The following is a 27,773-nucleotide window of genomic DNA, read 5'->3' as shown; positions in this document are numbered from 1 at the left end:
TTACTTGTATAATGTAGCTAGCTAACAGAATAATTTAAATTATATATGTTGCTCTCCTGCTATTTCTCTTGGACAGTGCTTATCCAAACAGGGAAGTGCTTCTCTGCTGCCATTCCACTGCCTGCTCACCCACGCGGAACATCCTTCAATCCTCTTTCATATACATGATTTTCTTACTCCAGTTAGAAGAAATTGAACTGGATGGGTTATTTAGGAAAATGGGTTTACAAGTTTCTGACAGAAAAGGTCAAAGGAGACACTCACAGTTCCTTCCAAGGATGTCTGTGAAGTCGATGGTGTAGGAGACCCACTGGCGGGCCAGGAAAGGCTCTGTGAAGCCCCAGATGCTGATGTTCATGGACCTGGCTCCGGGTTCTGAGGCCAGGCCCGTAAAGTAGATAGGCTCCCTGGTGAAGGTGTAGGTTTGCCAGCACTGACCCTCGTCTGTGGAGAACCTGAAACCACAGTTAGAGGAAGCTCGTGACAGAGGATCAGCATTTACCGGAATATCAGGAAAGCACTCCAGCTGTTTTCATCCCACATCAGAGAACTCTCATATTTAGGTGACGGCTTACTGACTGACAATTGTATTAATTTCTAATGCCTGCGGTTAACAGCGAAATGGGATTCACTCAAATAGTATGGAAGAAAATGCATTTATAAAAATTCTTCCAAGGGAAAGAAAGAATAGTGACCCACATAAGAATGGGCTTCTCAGTCAATAAACAGAAATTATACAATAAGAACTTGTACTTAAGGAGTCATTTCCCATCCAGAGTGCTTTAATGCATCCATAATATTCTTGTGGGAAGAGAGAAGGGTATTTTTTTTTTTTAAGTGATAAAAAATGTTAGCTAGCAGAGTCAGAGGAAAAACACAAAGCCATTTAATTTGAGTTGCTCTGAATGCAACCCCTTCACAAGCACCTCCCCTGCAGCTCTGCAGAATGCCCAAATCTGAATCAGGGTCCGGAACTTCCCCGCCAACTGAAAAACATCCCGCGGTAGCCCTCTGGGCAGACAGTGTGGGTGGAGCTGAGCTCATGCATACTTAATCACATTGATTGGATGGCTGCTGTGCTCGATGGCTGCGATGATGCCTCCAGAGTCCAGGATGGTGTAATAGTGGGGTCCTTCCAGCATCTTCATCCAGGAGTAACCCCCGTCATCTGAGATGTACACATCTGGGACCATCACTGAGATGGCATCCCCCACGCTACCTACAACACAGCCCACCATCTCATCAGCACACATCAGCAGTGAGACACAGAGGATTCACCGTCACGAGGAGAATTCTGAGTGAGCTTATTCTGATTATTTCCCATCAGGCCTCTTGGAAAAAAAAAAAGGGCACGACAATTTGGTAAAGGAAGAGGTCATGTTGCTGCTCTCTGATAGGACTCCATGAAAAACCCACAGTATCGTTATCTTGCAAGAAATTCTGCAAAGGGTGCTGAAAGCCACAGATGGTGGTTTTCTCACTGGGTTCAGTGCTATGACTGAGCTTCAGTGTGCTCAACTAGTTCTTCCCACAGAGGTGAGGGAGGGCCGCTTACCATGGGCAATGACTATGCCAACAGCATTAGGCTCTGACAGTGGGGCCATTGGAACGTTTAGTTTCTGAGAGATGCTATAGGAAGCATGGATATGAAGGCTGCACTGTGGAAAGAAACCAAAGCTTAGATTAAAACCAAAGATGTAATTTTTTTTTATTCATCTCACAGAGTCTTCTAATAATAAGGCGTTTTAACTTATTAACCCAGACTTCAGTGGGATACTCTTTTTTAAAAAATTATGGTTAAAATAACATACCATAAAATTTACATTTTAAAGTGTGCGGTTCAGTAGCATTAAGGACATTCACACTGTTGTGCAGCCATCACCATAATTCATCTCTCGGACTTCCACATCTTGCAAAACTGAGACTTCTGTGCACATTAAACCATAACTGCCTATTCCCCCTTTCCCAGACCCTGGCATTCCCAGACCCTGACACCATTCTACTTTCTTTCTCTATAAATCTTTTGATTATTAAATTATTATTAAATGCATTATGCATTTAAGAAGCAAGAATATCCCACTGAGCCTATAATTCAACAACAAAAAAATAAGTAACCCACATTAAAAATGGGCAAAGGACTTGAAAAGACATCTCTCTAAAGAAAATGAGAGGCTTCCCAACTTGATGACCACCTGTCATATTTCAGATATGAACAAGATATGGTGGTCATAAGACCCAGTCCTGTCTTTATGAAACATTTCTTAGAAATTAGTTGAGTTATAAAGTAAGATGGCAATCCTTTAAAGGATGCTTTAAAAGAGGTTTGGGAGACTTCCCCAGTGGTCCAGTGGTTAAGACCCTACCTTCCAATGCAGGGAGTAAGGGTTTGATCCCTGGTCAGGGAACTAAGGTATGGGAACTAAGGTCCCACATGCCACAGGGTGTTGCCAAAAAAATTACAAAAAATAAACAAGTAAACAAAGAGGTTCAAATTGTTTAAAAAAAAAAAAAGCAGAGACATTACTTTGCCAACAAAGGTCTGTCTAGTCAAAGCTATGGTTTTTCCAGTAGTCATGTATGGATGTGAGAGTTGGATTGTAAAGAAAGCTGAGTGCCGAAGAATTGATGCTTCTGATTTGTGGTGTTGGAGAAGACTCTTGACAGTCCCTTAGACTGTAAGGAGATCCAACCAGTCAATCCTAAAGGAAATCAGTCCTGAATATTCATTGGAAGGACTGATGCTGAAGCTCAAACTCCAATAATTTAGCCACCTGATGCAAAGAACTGACTCACTGGAAAAGACCCTGATGCTGGGAAAGATTGAAGGCAGGAGGAGAAGGGGATGAAAAAGTTTGAAATGGTTGGGTGGCATCACCAACTTGATGGACATGAGTTTGAGTAAGCTCTGGGAGTTGTTGATGGACAGGGAAGCCTGGTGTGCTGTAGTCCATGGGGTCACAGAGTCTGACACGACTGAACAACTGAACTAAACTGGCTGAAATTGTTAGCCTTCAGTTTTGTTTTTCTTTAAAGACAAATAAACCGTAATATTTTGGTCTTTCTTCACAGTTCAAATTTCCTACATCCTAGTTAATTTCAACTTCTCATTTCCCAATTTTCCACTGTTAGCTGTGGACCCTCAGCAAGCACAAAACTTCATTATTCAAAAGCCTGGCACTAATAAGAGCAGAAAAGAATGGTTGCTTTGCTCCAAATACATGACAGTGGAAGTAAAACAAACCTCGTTCTTATTTTTGGCAGTAGCATCGCATTCACTGTTCTCAGGCTTCCTCAGGTGCTTCCACCTTCCTCCTTGGTCAAAAGTGATCATAGTCTGGATAGAATTATCTGGATAGGAAAAGGATAACATTAATCTTGATATATTGATTAGGAAGCATCCTAATCAATTCCATTTATCATTGCATAACTCTCTTAACAGAGATTATGTAATACCAATAGAACCCTGGAGTCCCACAAGCTGGTGACATCCAGTGAAATGGCTCAATACTGGTGAGTATGATACCTGAAGGCGGCTTCCCACCTGAATAGGATTCAACTAATTCCAGAAATCATCTAGATTGATACTCTTGGAAAAAGATACCATTTATCTCCTTATCAACACAATTCTATTCTTCCTTGCTTGCTTGCTCTGGAGGAAAATCTACAATGAGAAGGCACTCTAATCTGGATTTAGATAAGGCCGTGATACCAGGCTTATTTTAGGAAATGTCAAGATTTGAATGTATCTGCATTAAGTCTCAAAGAATAATTCCTAGCTTTTGTGTCTTTACCATGCCACATCCTATTTCTCTTACACAGTTTTTTTTCCTTCATGTGTCTTCCCTATTCTCTATTGCTAATGATACATAAACTGTTGAACATTTAAATTAAAAGAGATGCTTTGAGTTTTCTTAAGGAAAATTTTAAAAAGAAAGCTAATAAAGTAAATTTCATTTGCTCAATAAATGTTTTATTGCCTATCCACTATATGAAAATTGCTGTAAGGCTTTGGGGATATATCTGTGAACAAATTTGGAAAAAAAGAAAACCTCTGTGGAATATATATTTTAGTATGGTGAGACAGACAAACACTAGACACTGTAAATAGGTAAATTACATAGCGTGTTAGAAAATAAATGCTATGGAAAAATCTTGTACAGATAACTGGGAATGAGAGTGTGCATGTGTAGCAGGGAGGCAGACTGACATTTAAAACAGGATAGTCAGGGCAGGTCTCATCAGAAAGCAACATGACCAATGGCTGGGAGGAGAAAAGTGTTGGCCATGCAGACATCGAGGTCACTGCAAATCTCTCAGCCAAGAGTGTGTGAACCTGATGTGTTTAAGGACTGGCAGAGGACTGGAGTGATTGCAAGAGTAAGCAAAGGAGTGAGGAGCTGGAAGAGATGTCTGGGATGAACTAGGGGCCAGAATCACTTAGATCCTGTAGACAACTGCAAGGTGTTTACAAAATTAAAACAAACATCCCCCACCTCCTACCAAAAAAGTGAATACATAAATAAATAAAACCTTAAAAACCTTTGTACTTCAGAGTAATGTGTTTATTTGTTCAACTGGGCTCTGCAGAGCCACTGAAGAGAACACAGGAAAAATCTGGGCTGCCTACTGCTCCATCCTTGACAATCAGAAAAGCAGTAAGTGGTTCAAACTCCTTCCCACAGGCCTGAACTTCCCAATACATAAGACTTATTTCATAAACTAAATAACCTCAAATCTTTCTTTCTGCCTGCTGTTGCTTTGTTCTTAGTTCTAATCACCATAACTTACTTAAAATAGAGAGCCAGAATTCACACAGACAGGCTTGTTGGCCAGGCAAGCACCATTACTGAGGGGACAGGACCATCAGTTTCCCCCAAAGCCTCAACTCTGAACGTATTCAGCTGAAGGACCCACCTTCTGAGAGCACACTTGTCATGTAGACACCACGAAGGGAGGTCACATTGGTAAAGTCCGTCTCGCCACCCGTAGTGGTATAGAGATGTCGGTCCAAGGATTTGGAATAGACAATGCCTCGATCGTCGGAGGTAAATATGGTACCAAATCCAGTGTCTGGAATAGGCAAACAAACAAACAAAAAACCCACCAAGTCTTGGGAGGGAACAGAGAAAAAACAACAGTCTAATCATACACATGACACATACACACACACACATCAGCCAACTGTCTCTCTTCATGATGCAGATGCAGACCTGAGAGTTAATCAAGGATTGATAGTTAAGAACTTCGTGGCCATCTTTAATTCTAGTACCCAGCTTAGTGCGTGAATATAGCAGGTGATGAATTTGTTTAATAAATTAATCAGATGTTACAGAAAAGCTCTTACATTTTGGTATAATCAGTTATATTTTGGTAGCAGAGGCATTGCTACCTTTATATCTTACACATCTTTAAATCTTTTTACTCTAAATGAATGCTTCTCAAACTCTTTGTGATGAAGGATCAATTTTAAATTTTAATTATGTCACAAACTGATGCTTTTGTAAATATAACAAAAAGTTTATCACTAGAAAAATGAAATATAAAAGAAAGAAAAAATACAATCTTCAAATTTTTTAAATTATTAGAGTCAACAGATACAAAATTTCTTTGTCAAAGAGCTGTAAGAATTTCTAAATGCTGCTGCTTTCTGCACTTATTTGGTAATAAAGAATCTGCAAATCAGTACTAGTTCTCTGACCATTCTTTGAGCAGCACTGCTCCGGAACACCTGGAAGTACATACAAACCATGTCAGGGGGTCAAAGAAAGTGGTCTTTTTAACAGAGGCTACACATCATCTCTAAAACAAGGAGGCCACTAATAAATTCCCAGGGGTGAAAAGAAAAATCAAAGAACCCGCCTGCCAATGCAGGAGACATAAGAGATGTGGGTTCGATCCCTGGGTTGGGAAGAGTCCCTGGAGGAGGGCATGGCAACCCATTCCAGCATTCTTGCCTAGAGAAGCCCATGAACAGAGGAGCCTGGCAGGCTATAGTCCACAGGGTCACAAAGAGTTAAAAATGATTCAGCATGCACACTAAGAAGGAAAGCTACTAAAATAGGGTTCAGAGTTTAAGTCTCTATGCAGTCAAGGGTGAACCATTTGCAAAGCTCTTACCTCCAGGTTCATCTACATGCATAAACACCATGTCGTCATTAGCTGCTAGAATAGAGTAGAACTGTTCCTGCCCCACAGATGGGAGCTGGGCCATGCTCCATGTGTCTCCTTGATCTGTTGACACATGAATCCTTCTTGTTGTATCCTGGAACAAATGCCGATACTTATCTTTTAAATATTCCACCAAGATGCCATACGCAGTGACATTAATAGGCACATTATTATTTAATAATTATACTAATTACCTATTTCCTCACTAGGTACATCATTACAAATGAAAGGTCCTAGTACCAATTATCCAAGCTTTTTCTAACCTCTTGCAAAGATCCAGGCACTGGAACAATCCATTCTACTGTAAGTAAGGTTATCCTGGCTTTCTCTTGGGCTTCTTCATTCTTGTGTGGCCCTCTAAGATACCAATATTATCCTCCTAACCTCTGGCATGCCAATTTCCTTCAACAGAGATAAGGGTTTGTTGGGACCATTATGAGCTTGGCTCTGCAGCCATTCACATACATTTGCTCAGATAATTCTTAAAATAATGGCTGCTGCATAGAAGTTTGGTTCCTTTCAGACAGCTCTGGCATCATCGAAAGAATTAGATAATGGGTCTGGAAAATGGAGATGAAACCCAGATTGGGAAGATCATGAAGTAAGTCAAAATGTGACACGTCTCCTCTTTAAGGAAGGCTCTCAGAACAGCCATGATGGAGGGAACAGGCCAGGCTGGCAAGAGGGCAAGGAGAGTCAGAAATTAACATAAGGAAGTTGATCAGGGAATATTTGGCTGTTAAAAGGGGTCTCCCTTGTGGCTCAACGGTAAAGAATCTGCTTGCAGTACAGGAGACTCAGGTTTGATTCCTGGGTCAGGAAGATCCCCTGGAGAAGGGAATGGCAACTCACTCCAGTATTCTTGCCTGGAGAATCCTATGGACAGAGGAGCCTGGAGGCAACAGCCCATATGGTCAAAAAGAGTTGGACACTACTGAAGCAACTTAGCACGCACACACAGGTTGAGGCAATTAACATGTACTATCTGATAAATAGTTTAAAATAGCTTCTAGACACAGTTCAGCCAGGGCACGAGAATCAGTCTTTTTTAAAGTTAAGTGATGAGTCCATTTAACTTGCTTTTCTAACTTACATCTTAGACGTTTACTTTGAATCTTATACTCGCTGTTATAGGTAAAAACTGGAGTTCAAAAGCACACAGTAGAACTTCAGTTCTGCGGACAGCAGCAGTGTACAGGCAGCTATCTCTGGAGTTACACAGTCTGGTTACCACCAGAGTTCCACCTAGACAAGTTACTTGATTTCCTAAACTGAGATAACAGTATGAACTATAGGGCTGTTGGAAGGATTATTATAAAACTGCTCAAGGGCATGATGTGTAGTTACCTTGTCTACTTTTCTTACCTCTAATTCTCTCTGAACCCACTCCAATCAGTCTCTTAACCACAGTACTCCAAAGAAACTGCTTTCATCAAGGTCACCAACAACCTATACTTTGCCAACTCCAGTGGATAATTCTCAGAACTCATCTAACTCCACATCTCAGCTGAATTTAATGCGGCTGACCATTTCCTCCTCATTGAAACCTTTTTTTCACTTGGCTTTCATGACATCACCATGTGCAGCGACATTAACAGGCACATTATTATTAATAATTACACATCTCATTATCCATTTCCTCACTGGGTACAGCTGTTATGAAAGGTCCTATTCTCCCCACCTCACAGTCCCTCCCTCTCAGTCCTCTCTGCTGGCTTGTTCAGTCTTTTCCCACCGTTCCGTGAGGGGCACCAGGGCACCCAGTGCTCGGCCCTCCCACCTCCTCTCGATCTACTCATTCCCCCGTAAGATACCATCTTATGGTATCACACAGCTAGATGAGACCATTCCACATAATTATACTATGTAATTTTGGGAGAGTCACATACCCAAACGCTTACCTGACATTTTCACCTAGCTATCTTACACGCATCTCATATCCAAACCTGAATTCTTGACTTTCTTCCCACAAACTTGCTTCTCCTGCATCCTTTCCCTCTCAGTAAACGGCACCACCACTGACACAGTTGCTCAGGCCAAAGACTCTAAAATTATCCTTGGTTCATCTTATTCTCTCACAATCTGCATCTTATCTACTGCAAACACTACTGCACTTCAAAATACATCCATGATCTTACTACGTCTCCCCTCATCCACTGTTAACAGCCTGGCCCAGCCTCCGGTCTCTCTCACTGCTGCTGTTGCTGCTTCCATTCCTGACCCTTAGGTGACACTACACACACCTATTCCGTCAAAACAAACAGCCAGTTAGACCATTCCCCTGCCTGAACCCCTCTCACAGCTTCCCAGCACATGGAGCACGGGAGCCAAGGCCTTCCTCACAACCTACAGAGGCCCTGTGTGATCTGGCCACTGGCTGCCCATCTTCGGACCACCCTTTCCCGTGCGCCAGCCACGCTGCCCTTCTCACTTTTCTTCAGCATTCCAAGCCTGCTCCAGCCCGAGGCTCTCTGCGCTCACTCTTTCCTCAGCCTAGATGTGCACGCGGCTATGCTCTCACTTCAGTCGGGTCTCAGAGAGCCCTTCCAAATCACCCTGTCTGGAACAGTGCTGCTCCAATTCCTGCCACTTTTTATGTATTTACTCTGTTTTAGGTTTCTTCATAGTTTTAATTATTACCTGATATTATATCATATTTGTTAGTTTGGTATCTATCTCCCTACTTGAATAGAAACTCTGAGAGCAAGACATTTATCTGTTTTGTTCACTGCTATATTCTCAGAACCCAGAACAGTACCTAGTATATAGCAGGTACTCAAAAAATGTTACATGTTTCCATTCTTTTCATTGGACAATGAGCAAGGAGATTGCTTTTCTCAGAATCCATGTGTATGAAAAGCCCAAACACTGGGTCTACATATCCTAAACAGACACCAGGATTCAGTTGGTGACACAGGCCAAAGTGGAGGGAAGTCCAGAAGAATCAATCAGCCCCAATAAAAAGGATCACTTCCAAATCTAACAGTGACACTAAATACTACAGAAGGCAAGAAACTCCACCAGTACGTGTACTGAAGCTATCTGTCTGAGGCACATTTACAGAAATATCAGAACCCAAAGAAAAGAGGCAAACACCTACCTTATCAGCCATCACAGAGGCAAAAAGGAAACGTCCCCCAAGACCAAATGAGTAGATTTTCACACCAATGGTTTTGAAGCTTTTCCCCAAGTCTGAAGTTCTCCGTAATTCCAGTGCCCCAAGGTCAGCTTCTTAAACAAGACAAAATATTAATTAAAATTTCACTTACTGGTGAGCTTCTATGCAAAACAATTGTTTTAGAAGTACTGTTAGTTTTATAGCAACAGAATTTTCAATGCTATGCATGTTAATCAGATAACAATATAAAATGATATAGGAATTGACACAGGAAATTAACATTTTGGTTTTGTCTTTATACATGTGAAGTTTTATACTGGACAGGAAGAGAGAATTAATTTCAGTACAGTGTTGCATAAAAACACCACAGGATCCTGCTTTACTTTCTTCATGACACAGTCTGAAATTATCTTATTGTATTTTAAGTTGTATCATTTGAGTTCTGATTTTCTGGCTGATCATCCAACATGTCTACTTGAATTTAAGCTCCATGAGAGCAGGCCTTGGGTGTTTTGTTCTCACCATCCTGAGAAAAGTATTTAACATACTACTGCAGGTGTTCGAATGAATGAATAAATGAAATGAATCTGTTGAATGAATAAATGGAAGATTATGCCTTCAGCTTTGTGCCACTGACTGGAAAGCCAGTGGCTTCCACCAACACAAACACAGCCCATGCCCTTTGGCAGAAATCACTATGCATTTCAATTTGTTATTGGTTGTAGCCTAATATTTACTTTATGTACGTTGCTAAAATTAAGGATACTGTCTCTGTGTATAGCCTGCACTTTTTATTTGATCAAAGCACAGTACAGTACTTGGTTGTGTGTGTTTCAAAGATTTTAAAACTCACTAACAGCTGGTTATCTTTAGCTATTAAAATTGCGAGAGAATGGAAGGCTCTTTGATGCTTCTACCTATTACAACTCAGAATATTCTACCATGAATGGACACCAGGACACTCTTTTCTGGGACTAAAATATACTTACTGCAGGAGCCATTCACATAGGTGGTAAAGAAGATGATGTTTTCTGATCCCCTACAATGAGGCAAAGACAGGGAAAAGACACTGTTCAAGACTGCTAACAGACTGCATTAACCTTAGTCACTCCGCTCCAGGCAGGTCTAATGAGCATCACCCATGGGTACTGGCCGAAACAGCCTTCTCGGACGCTGCACACTGGATCTCCCACAGCATCGCAGCCAGGCCCCCCGTCTGCTCCCAGGCATTCTCCACACGCCACTGCTTATTTACGCGAACTCTGCCAGCCAGTGCAACTGGTCTCCCTACACTCTCCAAGCCTGCCTCCTGTGTTGGTTCAGACTGTTTCCTTCTTAAAATGTTCTTCTCTTACCTGACTAAATCTTACCCTCACAATCTTTAGGCTCCAGCTTAAAATCTAGCTCTTCCATGAAGTTTTCTGTCACTCTAACTTGAAGACTTCTTTGCTGCAAACTTCTAGAGCAGTGGTTCTCAGCCAGGGCCGATTTTGCTGCCCAGGGGACATTCTTGGTTGTCACCACTGGGGGAGGGGAGATGTTACGACTTACGTGGGGAGAGACCAAGGATGCTGCTAAATGTCCTGCAACGCACAGGCTTGTCCCCCACAACAAAGAACTATTCAGTTCAAACGCCATTAGTGCTTAGGTTGAGGAATGCTGCTGGAGAGCCCGTCAACCACCTGGCCGTCCCTTTGTCTCCTGTTTGGCTATTTTAATCACATGCTGTGTGCCTTACCTCCCCTACCACACCACTGAGCTCTTCACAGCAGGTACGAAGTTTTGTTGTTTCCCCTTAGAACCTAGTTCAGTGCTTTGCATGAACTAAATAATTTAGTTCTTTCATCTGAAATAGACAACTAGGTCAGAAGTTGAATTATTTAAACTCTAACTTGGAAAGGGAGTTCCAGGGAACTAGATTCAGACCTTGACAGGACTTATACATTAGCACCAGCAAAAGGTGCTGGGTATCAGATATAGAGAACAAACTAGGGGTTTCCACTGGGGAGAGTGAGTGGGGGAGAGGCAAGAAAGGGGTGGGAGATTAAGAGGTGGAGACTACTATGTATAAAATAAATAAGCTACAAGGATACATTGTACAGTGCAGAGAACAAAGCCAATGTTTTATAACTATAAATGGAGTATAACCTATAAAATTTTTTAATCACTATGCTATACACCTAAAATGATTATAATATTATAAATCAACTGTACCTCAATAAAACAAAAAAGGTGCTGGGTCTGAGCATATTCTTTCAGAGCTTTAGACTGTAAATTTCTAGAAACCAAAGATCTAAAAGGGGAGTAAATAGTTATCAGCAGCCCAGATCTTATATTTAGACACTATTCAATGAAGCAAGTTAACAAAAGTAAAAATTCTTGTATAAGATACAAAATACCATTTTGAAATAACTCTTTAGTTTTAAAGATGAGTTTTCTGTTGTTTCCTTTAGCTTTACTGAGGTATAACTGACAAATAAAATTGTAAGATATCTAAAATGTACATTGTGGTGATCTGATATATGGATGCAAAGGTGAGTTTTAATGATCAAAATTATTATAGTCTTATTTGAACACACACTACATATTTTAGGTCTAGCAGGAGCAAAATAATTTGTTAACTTTGTTACTTTAAAAATTCCTTCCTGATAAGATCACATAAGATATAAACACAATTAATTAAAATACATAAAACAAAAGCAGACACGTGATGTGTACCACAGTAGTGCTATAAAAACCTCATTTAACTATCATTTTCTAAAAAAGTATACTTGTTTAAGCATCATTTTTAAAATGTTTTGCTTAATTTCAATGGACATATTTGGCGATGTCTATATCACACATTTTCCTACCTCCCTAAGCAGAGAACAATAAACACCAAACTCTTCCTTGGGATTATGGATCATTGTCATGAACACCAACTGTATGAAACTGTAATGCAGTGCTCGCATTAGTAGTTACTGCGGCTTCTGGGTTCTCCTGACCCAGCACTAAACCCCTCCATCCTGTCTACTTCCCTGTCTTGTTCTGTCTCTGCGTGTTCTTAGAGCTCTTCCTGCCTCCGTGCAACTCCCAGGCAGCGGACTCTCAGGCTGGTCTGTGCTTGCTGTTTACACTCACATACCCCACTTCTGGCAGCAACCTGCTATCAACTGGGAAACTAGATCAATGAACTTGCTAAAATTAGTCAAAGAGAAAGAAGAAAGAGGCTCTAAACAAGAGTCTGAGCCTAATCAGAGTTTGGAGGTATGACGGCTCTTAATTCTTGTTTAACCATCCCCCAAATTCCCCAAATAAATCTCCTTTCATAGAAGGAACAAGCTAAATCCCAGAGAAGTCAAGCCACTGACTAGCAGCTGATCCAGGTTAGAACAAAGGTGACCTGACTCCCAGGTAAGAGCTTCCTCCACTGTATCCTCTGTTGAGCAGACGGGGTGGGCAATCGAGAGAAGTGAACGAGTTGTGGTGCATGGATAGTGTGACTCTGGCAGCCTGGAAGCTCTCTGAGCTTTCTTCCTGATTCCTCACTACATTCCACCTAACTGACATGGATCTCTAGATGAGGGAGGATAAATGTGCAGAGAAGCATGTAAGTCCCCCAGTCAAAGCTGTACTTTATGCTGTTGCAACTGACGTCACCATTTACACAGAAGAAACCTCTTGCAGGCAGCGCTACTCAGTGACAGGCCTTGTTTTACACTTTAACACTTAGTGAGACAAGCCTTCCTTCCCAGCAGAATCAGAAGTTCCTCCAGGTCAAGGTCTATGCTGTGCCCCTCTCACAGCCCCTGTGGCACCCTGAAGAGCACTGGGCACATATTAAGTGCTCAGCACTGATTCGTGTGACTTCTGGCGGCATCGTCAGGAAAGGTTTAGGGCTCTGCACAGATGGAATCTTCTGTTACTCACCATTTGGCCAAACAGACTGCTTTGTGGATTTCTTCCCATTTTCCCCCAAAATTCTTGGACACCCACAGGCCATTCTGAAAGATTATAAATGACTTATCAAAATTCCAGCTTTATCATGTACAGCTGCTTGTATGACCTTTAAATAATTCATATCCAATCATTCAGGGCAGTGAAAACACACACTGAAATTCCAGCCAAGCTGTCTGAGCTCACAGACACACACAGTTTATGGGGTCCCCTCTAGGGTCTTGGAACAAGTTCAGAATAACAAATGCTTATGAAGTGCCTACTATGTGCCAGGTGTACCAGACGCTGCATCAGGGATACAAAGATGAATAAGACACACTCCCTGCTTTCAAGGAGCTCACAGTTTAACAAGGTACACCTAAGAAAGTTCAATACACAAGGTAAGTGTTATGGAAACATGGTCTCTAGGGTAAGGGCAGGGAAAGGAGAGACAAAGCATCAGAGCTGGCTTGTGAAGAAGACAGCCAAACTGAGTCTTACATGATGAGCAGTGTAATCAAAAGAAGGCAAATGGGAGACGAGATGTCATTGCACAGAGAGATTAGTACAAGCAGAGGCAGAGAGGTGATGAAACATCTCAGTGTGTGCAGGGAGCTGGAGCCTTCAGACACTGATGGAGCAACATTCCAAGGTGGAGAGAGGAGCCAGTGCTGGGGAGGGGGCGGCTGCTCGTGCAGAGCCCTCCTCCTGTGCCAGGCTGAGGAATCTGGTCCTTATTTTATATGGGATACTTGAAGTAGGGGAATGACACAATTAGTTTTACTTTTTTTAAGAGGAATACTTGGATGACAGTGGGAAAGATGGATTTCAGAGGGTTCAAACTATTAATAGAAGCAGGGAAAGCAGTGACTAACTGCTGCATTAAGCGTTAGTGAGGCCTGAAGCCACAGCTGTGAGGAATAGGCTCAGAAAGAATATAGACTCTAGATTCAGTAGAACTGGACACTTTCCTGTAGGGCAGGACAGAGTGCATGTGTGTGAAAGTTGAATACTCTGGGACTCTGGGTGAGGGGAAAGCAGTGTTGTGGAATCTTCAGCCAGCATAAGGATGAAGGGAAGAACAATATGGCTGAGAAAGGTTAAGTTTGAGGGACCTGTGGGACATCTAGCTAGAGATACCCAGGAGACAGGAAGACAGGCATCTGCAGCCCTAGGAAGAAGCCAGGACCAGAGGTAGGGATTTGAGAATCTTACACATCACAGTGGTAGCAAAATGGTATAGAGTGGAAGAGACTACTCAGAGTAAAATGAGTAATAGGGATTTAAGGGGAGGTTGAAAGGAGTTTAAAAAAGAGACTAAGAAGCAATGGTTAGAAGGTGGGAAAGAACCAAAGGGACTGCCACAGAAGCCAAGCAAGTGAAATTCCCAAAAGGAGGTCAATACTTTCAAGTGCAGCAGAGACTTCATAAGATAAAGACTGACAATTTCAGTGACATTGGCAATAGGAGTCTAGTGAGCCCCAGACCCACTGGAGGTGGGACCGAAACATCCTGGAGCAGCTCAAATGAAATGGTGATGATTAAGGCAGAAATAACTTCAGCGGTCCTCCACTCTCACCCATCATTCTTCTTTAACTCTTCCTCCTCTAGTAACGTTCAGCTCCCAGCATTTCTAATTAATCTAATCCTACTTAGAAACAGGGAAGGGTCTGATATCTCCTATCTGCACTTTAGTACAAATTGGTCCATCTCTCCACTCTGATTATTTGTACTTCAAACTCACTCTTAATGGGAAGAAATTTCAGGTCTAAAGGCAGATTGTGCTTGCCTCTCCCTAGGATAGCTGTTTTAATAAACTTAAGATACTTGGTAAGGGCAATTGGGTTTTCAAAGGCAGATCAATGGTTCTGTCCATTCCAACAGGGGTCTCTTTGTCCCCTTACAGGGCCTTCAGCTCAAGCTGCTGAAGGCCACTTCCCAGGAATTGTTGCTTTCTGACGTGAAGCCTATCTGGTAGGTTAGTTTTCCTCCTCTGGCTGAGTTTAACTCTGACCTTCTTTGAGCCTCCCAGCCTGACCTCAGCTGAACGTTCTGCCCCCAGAAGGTCCAGAACCCAGACCTCTCTTCCAAGAGTCCTTCTCATCCTCCCTATGGCACCCTGTTGCTCAGCCCAACTTGTCTATATTTGATAATCCTATTTCTACTCCCAGAGTGGTCGTCACAGCAATGGCTCCCAGACTTCAGTGTACAGGCTCAGCTGGGGAGCTTGTTAAAAACACTAGCCACCTCACTGACACACTATATCCGGATCGGGGCTGAGCAATCTGCATCTTAAACCAGCTCCCAGGGATTTCTATCTGATCGTGCAGGTCAGCAGACCACACTCTAAGCAATACGATGAGAGAGAGCCATATAAACACAGAGTGTAATTATGACTACTATCATAGTCTGGCAACTCAGCCACTCTGGGCCCTTAACATCCATGATAAAACAGACTGGTCCTCCAGGAATGGTAAAGCTGAGCTGCTCCTCAGGAAACTTTCAGAACAAAGGTGGGGGGGGCCACTCGTGGTTTCTGGGAAGAGTACAGGAATGCGGCAAGGGGTGCAGGGAATTAGGACTCTGGATATTTAACACATGGGCGTCAAAGACAGACATCAACTGGTTTTTATACTAAGGACTGAACAAGAAAAATTATAAAGATGTAGTTTGGCCATAGGAAGGAAACAATAACAATGTTAGAAGTTTAACAATTTATGTCTGTCTCTGGCAGAACATGAATGATTAAACTGGTTCCTAGTTCATTACTCTAATAGTAAGTATCTGTTCACTTTTAAAAAAATTGGAATGATAACTAGACACCTACCTATCTGGTATAGACAGCATATGAAAATTGTGTCCTTTACAATACAGGAAAACACACAAACATACAAAAACCAAAAACCCACACACAAAAAACCATAAGAAGTCACTAGAAAACAGTCCAACATAAAAAGCATCATCTACACGGTCCTCTTAAGACGGTATATTTTGAGACTACAAAAAACACAAAAGGCAAGACAAGTTCTTCAACTAGACTTACTTCAGTGCTGAGAGCTAAAAGATAATCAGAATTTTGCGGGCTATACATCATCTGAGTCAGAGGATGAAAAGGGAGATTGGTCTGGACAAAGTTCTTTGCAAAATCTGATGATCTGAAGATTCTTCCTCCATGACTTCCTCCAGATACCTCTGCTGTTAAAATCACCTGATGAGGGAGAAGGAAGTTCAGAACCAGGGTATAATACTATAAAAATACATGAAGTTCCTCTACCATTTTCATCAGACATTTGTTCAAAAATTTTAGTTCCAAAAGTAAGAAGAGTTATAAAAACAGATTAGTTGATACACTCTATTTCTGAAGTATTAGTCTTACGAAAAAAATACTGTCCTGAGCCAGTGCATTGTATCTATGAAGATGTGCTTCATCAATCTGAGATTAGCCAGTTTCCCCAAAGACTAGAATGTTTTCTTTAGATGTATACCTTGTAACGCTAAACAACCACCACATAATTATGAACAGTTTTGGTGCATCTTAGACAAGGTCCAAAAAAAGAACTTGTGTGCAAAATGCCCCTTCTTTTGTGATCAGTATTAAATTGTTTCATTTTATTATATTGTAAACATTGTAACAGTAAACTAAATATATTGCTGTGTAACACTGGACCATTCAAATATCAACATCTGACAGCCCTGCATATGGTATTATGCACAGCTTTGTACACGTATGAAATAGTCTCACCTTCCCGGAGTTCTCAGGACCAATAGCCATGCCAAATTCAGTCCGAATGAAGGTGTTATTGATGAGATTTGTGATATCCTTAAAGTTCTTTCCATAGTCCTCACTGAGAGGGAAAAAAAGGACAAATTTAGAATGCAGAGGTCATGGGCACTGTTGGCTTTGTACCTAGCTTCCCTCACTCTCCTGCAACTTTATTGAGGCACTCACCTTCCTGATTCTACCCCTACCCGCAGTGGTGGGCCTAATTAGTGGAAGGAAGTTCCACTCCCTCAAGGGTGACAGGGTGAGGAATGAGGAAAGGACCCAGGCTGAGCCAGTAAGACAAAAGTGGGGGCTCTATTAGGAAACACACTTAAGACAATCACTTAATGAAATGGTCTGTCTTCCTTAAGGATCAGTGGTTCTTAACCAGGGCATTTTTGCCCCATGGCCCCACCCCACACCAAGCAAACATTTGGTAATGTCTGGAGACACTGTTCATTATCACAACTCAGGGTTGGGTGCTACTGGCATTGTACTGGCATCGTAGCAGGTAGAAGCCAGAGGTGCTGCTAAACATCCTACAATACACGGGACAGTCTCCCAAAAAAGAGAGGGCCACAAGCATCTGGCATCAAAAGGGGCATCTGGCACCAAATGTCAATAGCATCAACATTGAGAAACTCTCTTGTTGTAGTATGTGAATACAAAACAAAACAAAAAAAATGTTACAGGCATTCTGATACAGTGAGAGCCCAACTTGAAGAAGCAGCCAACATAAGTGGACAGTAATGCTGAAATAGCTCTGGGATTCCAGAGAGGTAACCTGTGACCCTGCACTCAATCAACCCATACTTCCTCTGTATTTAGTTATGAGCCATGAATTCCCTTATTTTTTTTTTTTTTAAGATTTTTTGATGTGGACTATTTTTAAAGTCTTTATTGAATTTGTTGCAATATGCTTCTGTTTTTTATCTTGGCTTTTCAGTCCTGAGGCATGTGGGATCTTAGCTCCCCTAGCAGGGATCGAACCCACACCCCCTGCATTGGAAGGTGAAGTCTTAACCACTGGATCACCAGAGAAGTCCCAATTCCTTTATTACTTAAGCTATTATAATAAAAGTTTGAGTTGGGCTCTCTGCAAAATGTAGCCAAAGGCCTACTAACTAATTTATCAATGCACTGTATTGTACTCATGATAAAGCTTGTAAGTTAAGTAGCAGGATCTTGAGTACCTCCTCCCCCAAAGTTACCATCCTTAGGCACAAATCTCTGAATGCATGCAGCATGCAGCTAAAGAAGACAGATAAACTTAATCTCAACTCCTAGGGTGTTTAAAGCTTTTCCCAAAAGTTCATTTCAACAATATCTTTGAGAAGTATTAAAGTCAATTTTTAGATTTCAAAAAGTAAGAGGAAAAAAAGTCAGGAGTGTTTAATACTATGCACAGCTCTAACATGATATACAATGCTAGATCTTAATATTAATTAAATTTCAGTATCCATAAGTGATGACCACTGTGCACTGCAAGTCAGTTGCCCATGATAAATGCAATGTACAGTGTTCTTCACTGATAGAATATATGACTTAAAAGGTGGTACAGTTTTGCTATCAGCCTCAACAGAAAAAGAATCACAGAACCACAGACCATGAGAGAGGCAAGGAACTGAAGAGAACATCTTGTCCAACTCCCTTATTTCACAGAGGAGGAGGTTCAAGGGGAAGCAATTCATCAAAAGTCAACCAGTCAATTAAGGGCAAAATTGAAAATACAATCTAATTCTCTTAACTCTCAGCCCCAAACTTGAGGCAACTTTTAATTATGTGTAAGGAATTCTTCCTTTGCAACCAGTGGTCCTGCTCTTTCTTGCCAGGGTTTGTGGCCTGTCAGGAAAGGTTAGCTTAGAAGAAACTGAAGAGAGACAGGAGGGAAGTATCGCTGCGTGAAGGTACAGGTCCCTTCGCTATGCTAAAGCAAACTACATGTGACTTTTAAGTTGTCTTTCCATCTCCTAGAGCACACACAGAGAAAACTAAATAAAATAGGGATTAGAAACTACCCAACAGATTCCTGTTACCCTTCCTTTGACTCCTGAGTACAAGAAAAGGTCTTATCTTCTCGACAGCAAGCCAAAAGATATGCATATTCAAGTTCTGCTTCTACAATGCACACATCATCAATAGCTCAGACCATGTCCTAAAGGGTTTGCAGCAGCTTGATTATCACCAGTTCACAAATCACCCCTCCTTCATGACATCCCAGGGAACCTCCACAAACCTGCTGGCAAGTGTGGTTGCTTTTCAAGAACTTGGCACAACAAACACATCCCTGCCCTTCAGAAAAAGAAAGCAACATGAGGGAAACAAAAAATCATCTGCTACAACACTCTGGTACTTTAGCCAGATAAACAAATGGAGCATGATAGACCAGTGTCCACCTGCTGGGATTTAAGTAGTGTTTTGTCAAGGCATATATTTTAATATGGCACTTTGCTTTAAAGTGGCTTTATCTTTTATCAGCATATATATTGGCATACATCATATATCATGGAGAGGAAATCAATGAAACATGTTGAAAAATAAATCACTTTTCAAATTCCATATGATAATTAAGAGTTATGAACAGGAAACATTAACAAAGCCCTGTGAAACCATCTGCTTTAGAAGTTAAGTCTTTCTAATAACAATTCTATACATCAAACCTAACAAAGCTCTTTCTGGTTAGCAAAAATAAATGGTCACTTTCGCTATATCTGTGGTGTAAACATGTATAAGAATATGCACATTTGTAACAATAAAAAATAGTACTAGAGTACAAACGTTTTTGGGATAGAGCCTAATACCACCAAAGAACATGAAAAATCTAGACATTATTTAAATAAACGGAAAAAAAGTAATCATCACATGGAGTTCTGATAAGACATAGCATTAAAATTCCTCCTAAGATGAAGGACTCAGGAGAGTATTTTTCCAGAAGGCCAACATGTTGACCGACACTCAACCCAAATGCCAATAACCAAAAATCACACCTCTGTTTTTGACCACTTTTCATTTATAATATAGAGGAACTGTGACAATGGGCATTTGACCTGCAGACATTCAATGAAAAGTAACAATAAAAGAATCCTACAATATCTCAGAGAATCTTACATTTTACTTTTTTCAACAATCAAACAAGCATAAATATCCTTGTTTGGTTGACTTTTAGGCCTAACCACTTCTTTACTCCTTTAATTCATTTTTGTCATGATTAAGCCACTATAAATATTACATAAAAGCAAAAAGGAAGACAATAAACTCCAAAAAAAATTAGTTTTGTAGTTTTCACTAATCGAGAAAGCTTATACAGTTAATCCTCATTATTTACAGATTCCATATTTATAAGTCTGCCTGCTCAGATCTGTAACCCCAAATCAATACTCATGGCACTTTCCTAGACACTGGCAGATATGCATAGGGCGGCGAAAAATGTGTCACTTGGGGCTCATGTTCCCTCCTGAAGTCCAATAAGCGGCTGCCCTGCTTTCTCGTTTCTGAGGTCCTTATCTTGCTTTGATTGACAATAAGACAATCCTAAGAACAGGATTTTCATTCCCATGAAAATCATGGGAATATTTAAGTGACAAATTTAAGTGACAAAAACCATCTAGCTTCATGATTTTTATATGTCTTAAGTTTGTAAAAATGAAGGTGCAGTAAAATGCCACCATCATACATTTCAATAAACGTTAAGAAACAAAAAGCAGAAAAATATATTTTGCAAACAGAATTTACGCTAACCTTGTAATTAGAATATGCAGTCATTGCTAATAATCTACTATGGTGAAAACTGAACCAAGCCTATCATTAAAAAGGTTGTCATAATGAGATGCCTTGGAGAACCTGGTTTACTGAGCTCTGCTTTAATATCTGCTGCATATCTTTATTGTTTATTTATTTATTGGCCATGTGGGTTCTTAGTACCCTGACCAGGGATCAAACTTGCACTTCCTGTGGTGGAAGCATGGAGTCTTAACCACTAAACTGTCAGAGAAGTATCTGTTGCATATTTTTAAGTTATCCTTTTTATTAAACCTCAGGTAACATCCTGAAAAACTTACACTGACTACAGTATAAACTTTAACGTGAAATCTCTTAGAGATTCCCTTACCAATTTCCAAAATTTGAGCAACTTTCAATAGGAAATAGCAGTTGCACGTGAAATAGTCCAGCAGTTTTCTGCTAACACAGCATAGAATTTTGCTGTACGTGAAGCTTACATGTGCTTCACTAAGTTAACCTTACAATGGAAGGTGAGTCTCAAAGGGCCATCAAACAAAAAGGCAAACAACATTTGCTGCTGAAAATCAAATTATCATCTTAACTATAGCTAGTTATTTCCTTTTTAATTTCATATTTGCAAGTGAGAGGTAAATGAACTTTATAATCTGTTATATGAATTAATATTCCTGAAGAGGGAATCAAAATTTATACTATTCAAATATGATGCCCTTAATTGAAGATATTAGTATGTTATTCAATTCTATCCAATTATTAATGCCCAGGGACTTTATTTCCCAAATCTTTTAACAATCCTCTTTCTGAAGTGTGCTCGCTCTAACTCGGCACAGGTAACAGAAACAGCCAACTTCCTTCTCCTCATGCACACCTCCATGCGGTGCGGCTTATGGCAGGCGGCATCTGATTAGCTGCCTTCTATTTGAATCCCAAATGAACCTTTGATCCCATAAGATTTAAGAGAGAAAGATAATCCAATAAATAATACAATCATTAAAGCTGTGAAAAACAGAAGAGTCTTCAGAGCAGATTCAACAGGCTTTTCTTTGATTTCTCAGTTGCGCAAGCTCAGCATATTCAGGACTCATTTTGCTCAAATTGCTCCCTCCCTTTCCCATTTCTGAAGCAACACGTGCCTCTTGGCTGGTGTGTCCAACAACATGAGTCACTTTAGACTAGGCCAGGCCAGCCTAGCTGGAGAGGCAACAAGGCATATTTACAGGGTACACCCAAATTTTGGAAGAGTTTTCATTTCACAGCAGGGAGGAAGTGATTAATATTCAAAATGACCTCAGTGAAGCCAAACAAACCCAACAAACAAACCTGGTGTGCAAAATGAAGAAAATGAACCTTAGTAACATACTATACCAGAAACAACTCGCTTTACTCTCTGGTAAAGTGTGTATTAGTGGTTTCTCACAAGACTAGACAAATACAGGATGGAAAAAGGCTGAGTCAGAGGGTGGTAGGTATTTAAGCAGCAACACAGTGATACTGTTCTGTTTTGTCTGGGGTTGTCTCAAAGTGAGCACAACGCTGCAAAGCAAAAGGACAGGAAAAGCAGTCGTGAAAACACTTCACTCCCTGTGGGTATGACTCTGGTCTGTCAGGCCCAGTTCTAGCCACCTGATTGAAGAGCATTATAGAGACTAACACGTGAATTCAGAAGCAAAAAAGCGGCTGAAGCAACAGGCTTAGAACATAATTCAACCAAGAGAAGGAGTTTAGTAAAGGATTCAAAACATGCAGAGATCAGAGAGAAGGTTTTCATTTGCTACCATAATATAAATTGGAAACAGGCATCTTCTATGACATACATGTGTGGTATTTATCACAGCAGCATTAACAATAGTGAAAAAACTACAACTTAGGTGTCCAAGAGAATAATGATTAAGTAAATTCTTTCAAGCTAACAAAAATGATGAGAATTTGACAAATATTATGGTACGAGCAGTGACCAACCAGAATGGTTACAGTTCATAACATCAGGTGTGGGTAACACTTACATGTTGGCTGGGGTCGGGGGTGTGTGTACTTGTAGAAACTATGGAGGCATCTCGGGGCAGGCAGGAAATCACCTTTTATCAACTGGTATGGAAGGCTTTCAATTCATTTAAAAAACTACTAATAAAAAAAAAAACTACTAATAGTGCCACAGTGCCAGCACATGCTGCTTACATGCTGTATCTGGCCATTGGCAAGGCAACAGCTAACAGTACCAAGTTCTTATTCCATGATAGGTGCTGCAAAGCACAACTCTCAATGGCTCTAAGGTGGCTATTATCATCTTTCTTTTACAGATGACAAAAAGACTCAGGGAGGTTAAATGACTTACCCAAGTTCATTCTGCTCACAAATAATGCTAAGATTCAACTCCAGGCCTATATGCCAAGAGGTAACTTTACACTGTACCATGTTGCTTCCTAAGACTATAGAGTTATATGGTATAACATTAAAGGGGAAAAGTCAAGATAATAAACTGTAAATAAGATTACTTGACTTTAAGGTGAATTTTTTTTTCATTTAAAATTTCCAATGTTTTATAAGATGGTTGCATTGATTTTTTAATGGAAGGTGAGTTGGTAGAAGAACTGTATCACGAAGACTTTTACAACAGCAAAGTTTCTTAAAAAATGGAAAGAGTTCACTAAAGTTACAAAAATTTTAATGTATTTTTTTCCTCCCCAAACAGGATACTTTTCATCTACCAGAAATGGTTCAACTAGTTTTCTAACTTAATAAACAAAATCACCTATAAATTACAGTCCCTTCTAGAATTAGGATTCTGTAATACCTTGTCAATCTTTATCAAACAAACAAAAATACTATTAGCCTAAGAATTATCAGAGAAGGCAAGGCGTTCATTCATTCAATTAGTATGTACTGCCTGTCTGTTACATGTCAGTCATTTAGCTAGTTGCTGGAGAACCCCAAGTTAGTCAAGAACCTGCCTTCACGCAGTGTACAACAATTTCAAGATGGCAATTCTTTCTTGACATATTTTTAAATTAAAGTCTCTGTGTTGAAGGGCAGAAAGCACCAGCTCCAGACTCAGGAGCAGCAGTCAAGGGTCACCTATGGGGAAAGGGAGGCTGGACTGAATATATTAGAGTTTCAACATGGGTTCATTCCCACCTTGACCAAGGTCAACAATCAAGCAAAGAACCCTGAGAAAGTATGATGGCTCCTGGGAGATCCTTTGGCCCAGAGGGTAATTTCTTTTTTTTTCCAGAGGGTAATTTCTATATTATCTGCTGAAATGTCAAATTTCTTTAGGTCCCTAGGCAGAAAATGGGACAGACACACATGATTGAGAAGACAATCAGCAATTTCCGGGAGTTAGCTGGCTTTGAATCTTACAGGGAAGGAAAAGAATCCTTCCCTTTAACCAAGCTGGACCTTTGAAAAGACAACTCTCAAACTTTGTGAATGTCACAGTATAGACTATAGTCCCAGAACATACATTACCATCATCATTACCAGGCACTTTGGTAGGTCTGACCTGAGAACCTCCTCCAGACCTAAAAACAATCTGTTTGGGGTTCATAACATTAGATGAAAATATTTATCTAATATTTTGGATATTAGATATCTAACTTCCCTAGCATTCTAGTGGTTAGGACTCCATACTCTCACTGCCAGGGCTTTGCTTCAATCTCTTATCAGGAAACTAAGATCCCTCAAGCCACCTGGTGGGGCCAAAAAAGAAAAATCACTTGGAAGGTGCAGTAAGGATTGTTACTTCAGGAGTATAAAACCATTTTGTGCTCATAATAAATAGAAAGATGGTTAAACTCTATGCTGCTGCTGCTGCTAAGTCACTTCAGTCGTGTCCGACTCTGTGCGACCCCATAGACGGCAGCCCATCGGGCTCCCCCCGTCCCTGGGATTCTCCAGGCAAGAACACTGAAGTGGGTTGCCATTTCCTCTTCCAATGCATGAAAGTGAAAAGTGAAGGTGAAGTCGCTCAGTGGTGTCCAACTCTTAGCGACCCCGTGGACTGCAGCCCACCAGGCTCCTCTGCCATGGGATTTTCCAGGCAAGAGTACTGGAGTGGGCTGCCACTGCCTTCTCTGAAACTCTATGCTACCTCCCCACAAATAAATATCCATTTAACATACACACACTCCTATAGATACTTCCTTTATCTTCTTTTACTGTTCTGCCACTTAGTCAGGTAAACCTTATTTCCTTGGAACTAGATTCCTTTTCATGCTGCTTTAGGTTGCTAACTAGATAGATATTAAAAAATGTACTGAGGGCGACAATCTGGCGAAAATTTAAGACAGCTAGAAGATCTTTTGAATCAACTGTTAGATCCCATCATGCCTAGAAAAGCAGAGAACTTACAGTCACAATATGTTACTCAATCAAATTCCCCAATCATATGCTAGGCATCTCACCTTCGATATAGCTTGGACTGTCCAAAAGTCATAATTACCAGTGGTACATGGAAGGTGGTTAAGACTAGAATGATCTGGAGAGACAAAAGCATGTGGTCAATAAGAAAAATAATCCAATTACATGTTTGCAACATCTGAATATCAGAAAGATTGCCAATAATTCTGCTTCATAGTAGCCTATATCGTAATACATCTGAAAACCAAGAAGGACCAAGTGATTATGGCTTACAATGATTCAAATTCTCAGCTTATTTTGTTGAGATGGTCCCACTGCCTACACCTGATGCAGTGTGAAACAGAGCTTATCAACTCCAAATAACAGTAAAGGAAGAATTTAACTATTTTGTATCCACATTATTCAAAGATATTCTCAATCAAGAATCATCTCTCTCTCCACTTACAAGGCTAGAACGAGGTGAATGCTCTAACAGAGGCTGCTATGTCACATCTGTCCTTTTCTTCTCCCTGCTATTACTTCTCCATGAAATCAGATTTTTAAATAAGTATTTTTCTAGAGAAAACATGCATGAAGATATGATTGTGACAGACTGGAATAAGAGGCTAGGGAGTCTCATACAGCCATATAACAAGAAATTTTGGAGATACCAACTATCTTAGATAAAGTGATAAATCATGGGAAATAGGGAACAACTCAAATTTTAGAAGCAGATGAGACAGGCTTAAAGAAATTCTACCAGCAATTTAAAAATTAATAACTTGCTCTTTAGTATAAAAATTGTATTTCTTTCGGCTTCTGATATAGCCTCACGTGCCTCAGTGCTCTGCTATATACATTACTGGAATACTGGAGGGCGTGAGCTGTGGTCCCTGCCCTCACTCAGGCAGGATAATAACAGAGCCAGGTAATGTCAAGCCCTGTTCAAGACCTGAGGCCAATGAATCCTCAGCAAATCTCCTACTGGGAGTCAGGTTACATGCTAGGAGGATTAAGGACAGGCTTACTGACTGTCTCATTCCTCCAGTCCTGGCAGTACCTACCTCCTTTGTGGTTGGGGAAAGGACAACAGATGGAGCTGAACAGTGATAAGCCCATGGCTGCCACAGTCCTTTAACACTAACCATGGTAAAGGATACAGGAACGATACAGTTCGGAGGAAAAATGCCAACATGTGTAATGTGCCCTCTTCTGCTTCCACATAGAAGTTTTCCCAAGAATTGTAAGGCTCTCTTTTCACACAGCACTCTCCTCTTTTCTTCTTCTTGCTCATCTTGATATCAAGCAGCCACCAAAGATTAAAAAGGTGTCTAGCTCGCTATTATGGAAGAAGGTGGTCACAAGATGTTCCCAGTACTAAAAGCAAAACCAAACCAACCACAGCCTTCTGGAAGTCTGTCCTACAAACATGCATTTCCTACAGCTGAAGTTGGAGACAGTTTCAGAAGGTAAAACATTTAGCACTTAAACTCCCCCAAATCTACACCATCTTCTTACTAGGCTGAATCAACAAAGTCAAAACATTACTTACCCCAGTGCTGTCTCCAACCCAGGACAAGGATACTGAGCCACTGAGATCATCGAATACATGCTATAAGGGGGGAAAAAAAACTCATTTAGAAATGACATCTCCCCTTCAATCTTTGACTTCTTTAAATAACACAGACCACTATTACTTTCAAAGTAATTAGCTTTACAATTAAAAGGGGATATGGATTTCTGGAACAAAATTTGGAAGAGACAGCATTTAACTACTTAACCTGAATCACAAATAACTTGGAAATTTTAATTCTCTCTCACACAAAGTAAGCCAAGCAGATGAGTTCTCTTCACTGTACCAGATGGGGAGATGGGATAATCTATTTGCTTTCTCCAACAGAACTAAATATAAAGATATAGAAAGTATTCTTAGGCTATTTTAAAACAAGAGATCACAGCCCACAATGACAGATATAATTGTAACCCAATCAGCATAATTTAAATTTTTCTAAGGAGCCTTCACAGTGCAGCCAAATAGCTAATAGCTGGATTCCTTTTGTTTCTAGGCTAATACATCCAAATGACAAGGGAAAGAAGCAAGAGTAAATGCCCTTGTTTCACCTTTTTATTTAATAATAATAACTACAACAGTAATAATATTAATAATAATAGAACCACCTTAATAAAGTTGTGGTGAGAGTGAGGAGACGAAAAAGGGAAAGCTGGTATACTGTATCCAAAATATGGTAATCATATTAAAATTCGTTATAATAATTATTGTAGGTCCTTTCGAGTTTTGGTTTTCCAATACTTTCTTCTCTATTTATAAAATAATATATATCCATTATAGGAAAAAGTGGATGATAATGTTGTTGTTTAGTCGCTAAGTCCTGTTTGACTCTTTTGCGGCCCCATGGACTGGAGCCTGTCAGGCTCCTCTGTCCATGGGATTCTCCAGGCAAGAATACTGGAATGGGTTGCCATTTCCTTCTCCAGGGGATCTTCCCAAGCCAGGGATCGAACCCATGTCTCCTGCTTGGCAGGTGGATCCTTTACCACTGAGCCACCTGGGAAGCCCAGACAATAATAGAGAGAGACAACAAAGAAAATATAAATCTTATCACACAGAGATACTCAAAGTTAACATTATGTGTATAATCTACTAGTCTCTATCACTTTTTTAACCGATAAAGAAATAATACCAAAAAGGCAACGCTGGCACTTGGTAAAAAATTC

General features: G+C 40.5%; 1 protein-coding gene across 4 annotated transcripts in view; it reads right to left on the bottom strand.

Annotated features, from left to right (window-relative positions):
• SORT1 (sortilin 1) overlaps positions 1–27,773 on the bottom strand; it is a 63,751-nt gene that overhangs the window by 14,838 nt on the left and 21,140 nt on the right. For 2 of the 4 annotated variants that reach the window (XM_043876797.1, XM_043876799.1), the window contains exons 2-14: positions 26,590–26,649; positions 25,103–25,176; positions 16,944–17,046; positions 16,245–16,409; positions 13,196–13,269; positions 10,276–10,325; positions 9,269–9,399; positions 6,118–6,262; positions 4,915–5,070; positions 3,242–3,348; positions 1,556–1,658; positions 1,051–1,219; positions 265–455 (exon numbers count right to left, since the gene is read on the bottom strand). In XM_043876797.1, coding sequence (XP_043732732.1) covers positions 265–455; positions 1,051–1,219; positions 1,556–1,658; positions 3,242–3,348; positions 4,915–5,070; positions 6,118–6,262; positions 9,269–9,399; positions 10,276–10,325; positions 13,196–13,269; positions 16,245–16,409; positions 16,944–17,046; positions 25,103–25,176; positions 26,590–26,649 — 1,528 coding nt within the window. The remainder of the gene's footprint in view (positions 1–264; positions 456–1,050; positions 1,220–1,555; positions 1,659–3,241; positions 3,349–4,914; positions 5,071–6,117; positions 6,263–9,268; positions 9,400–10,275; positions 10,326–13,195; positions 13,270–16,244; positions 16,410–16,943; positions 17,047–25,102; positions 25,177–26,589; positions 26,650–27,773) is intronic. The other 2 variants (XM_043876798.1, XM_043876800.1) reach the window with 1 other exon arrangement.

Source organism: Cervus elaphus, chromosome 20, assembly GCF_910594005.1.
Source record: "Cervus elaphus chromosome 20, mCerEla1.1, whole genome shotgun sequence".
Lineage (NCBI taxonomy): Eukaryota > Metazoa > Chordata > Mammalia > Artiodactyla > Cervidae > Cervus > Cervus elaphus.
Note: the sequence above shows the minus strand (reverse complement) of the source record. Positions and strands in the feature narration are given on the sequence as shown.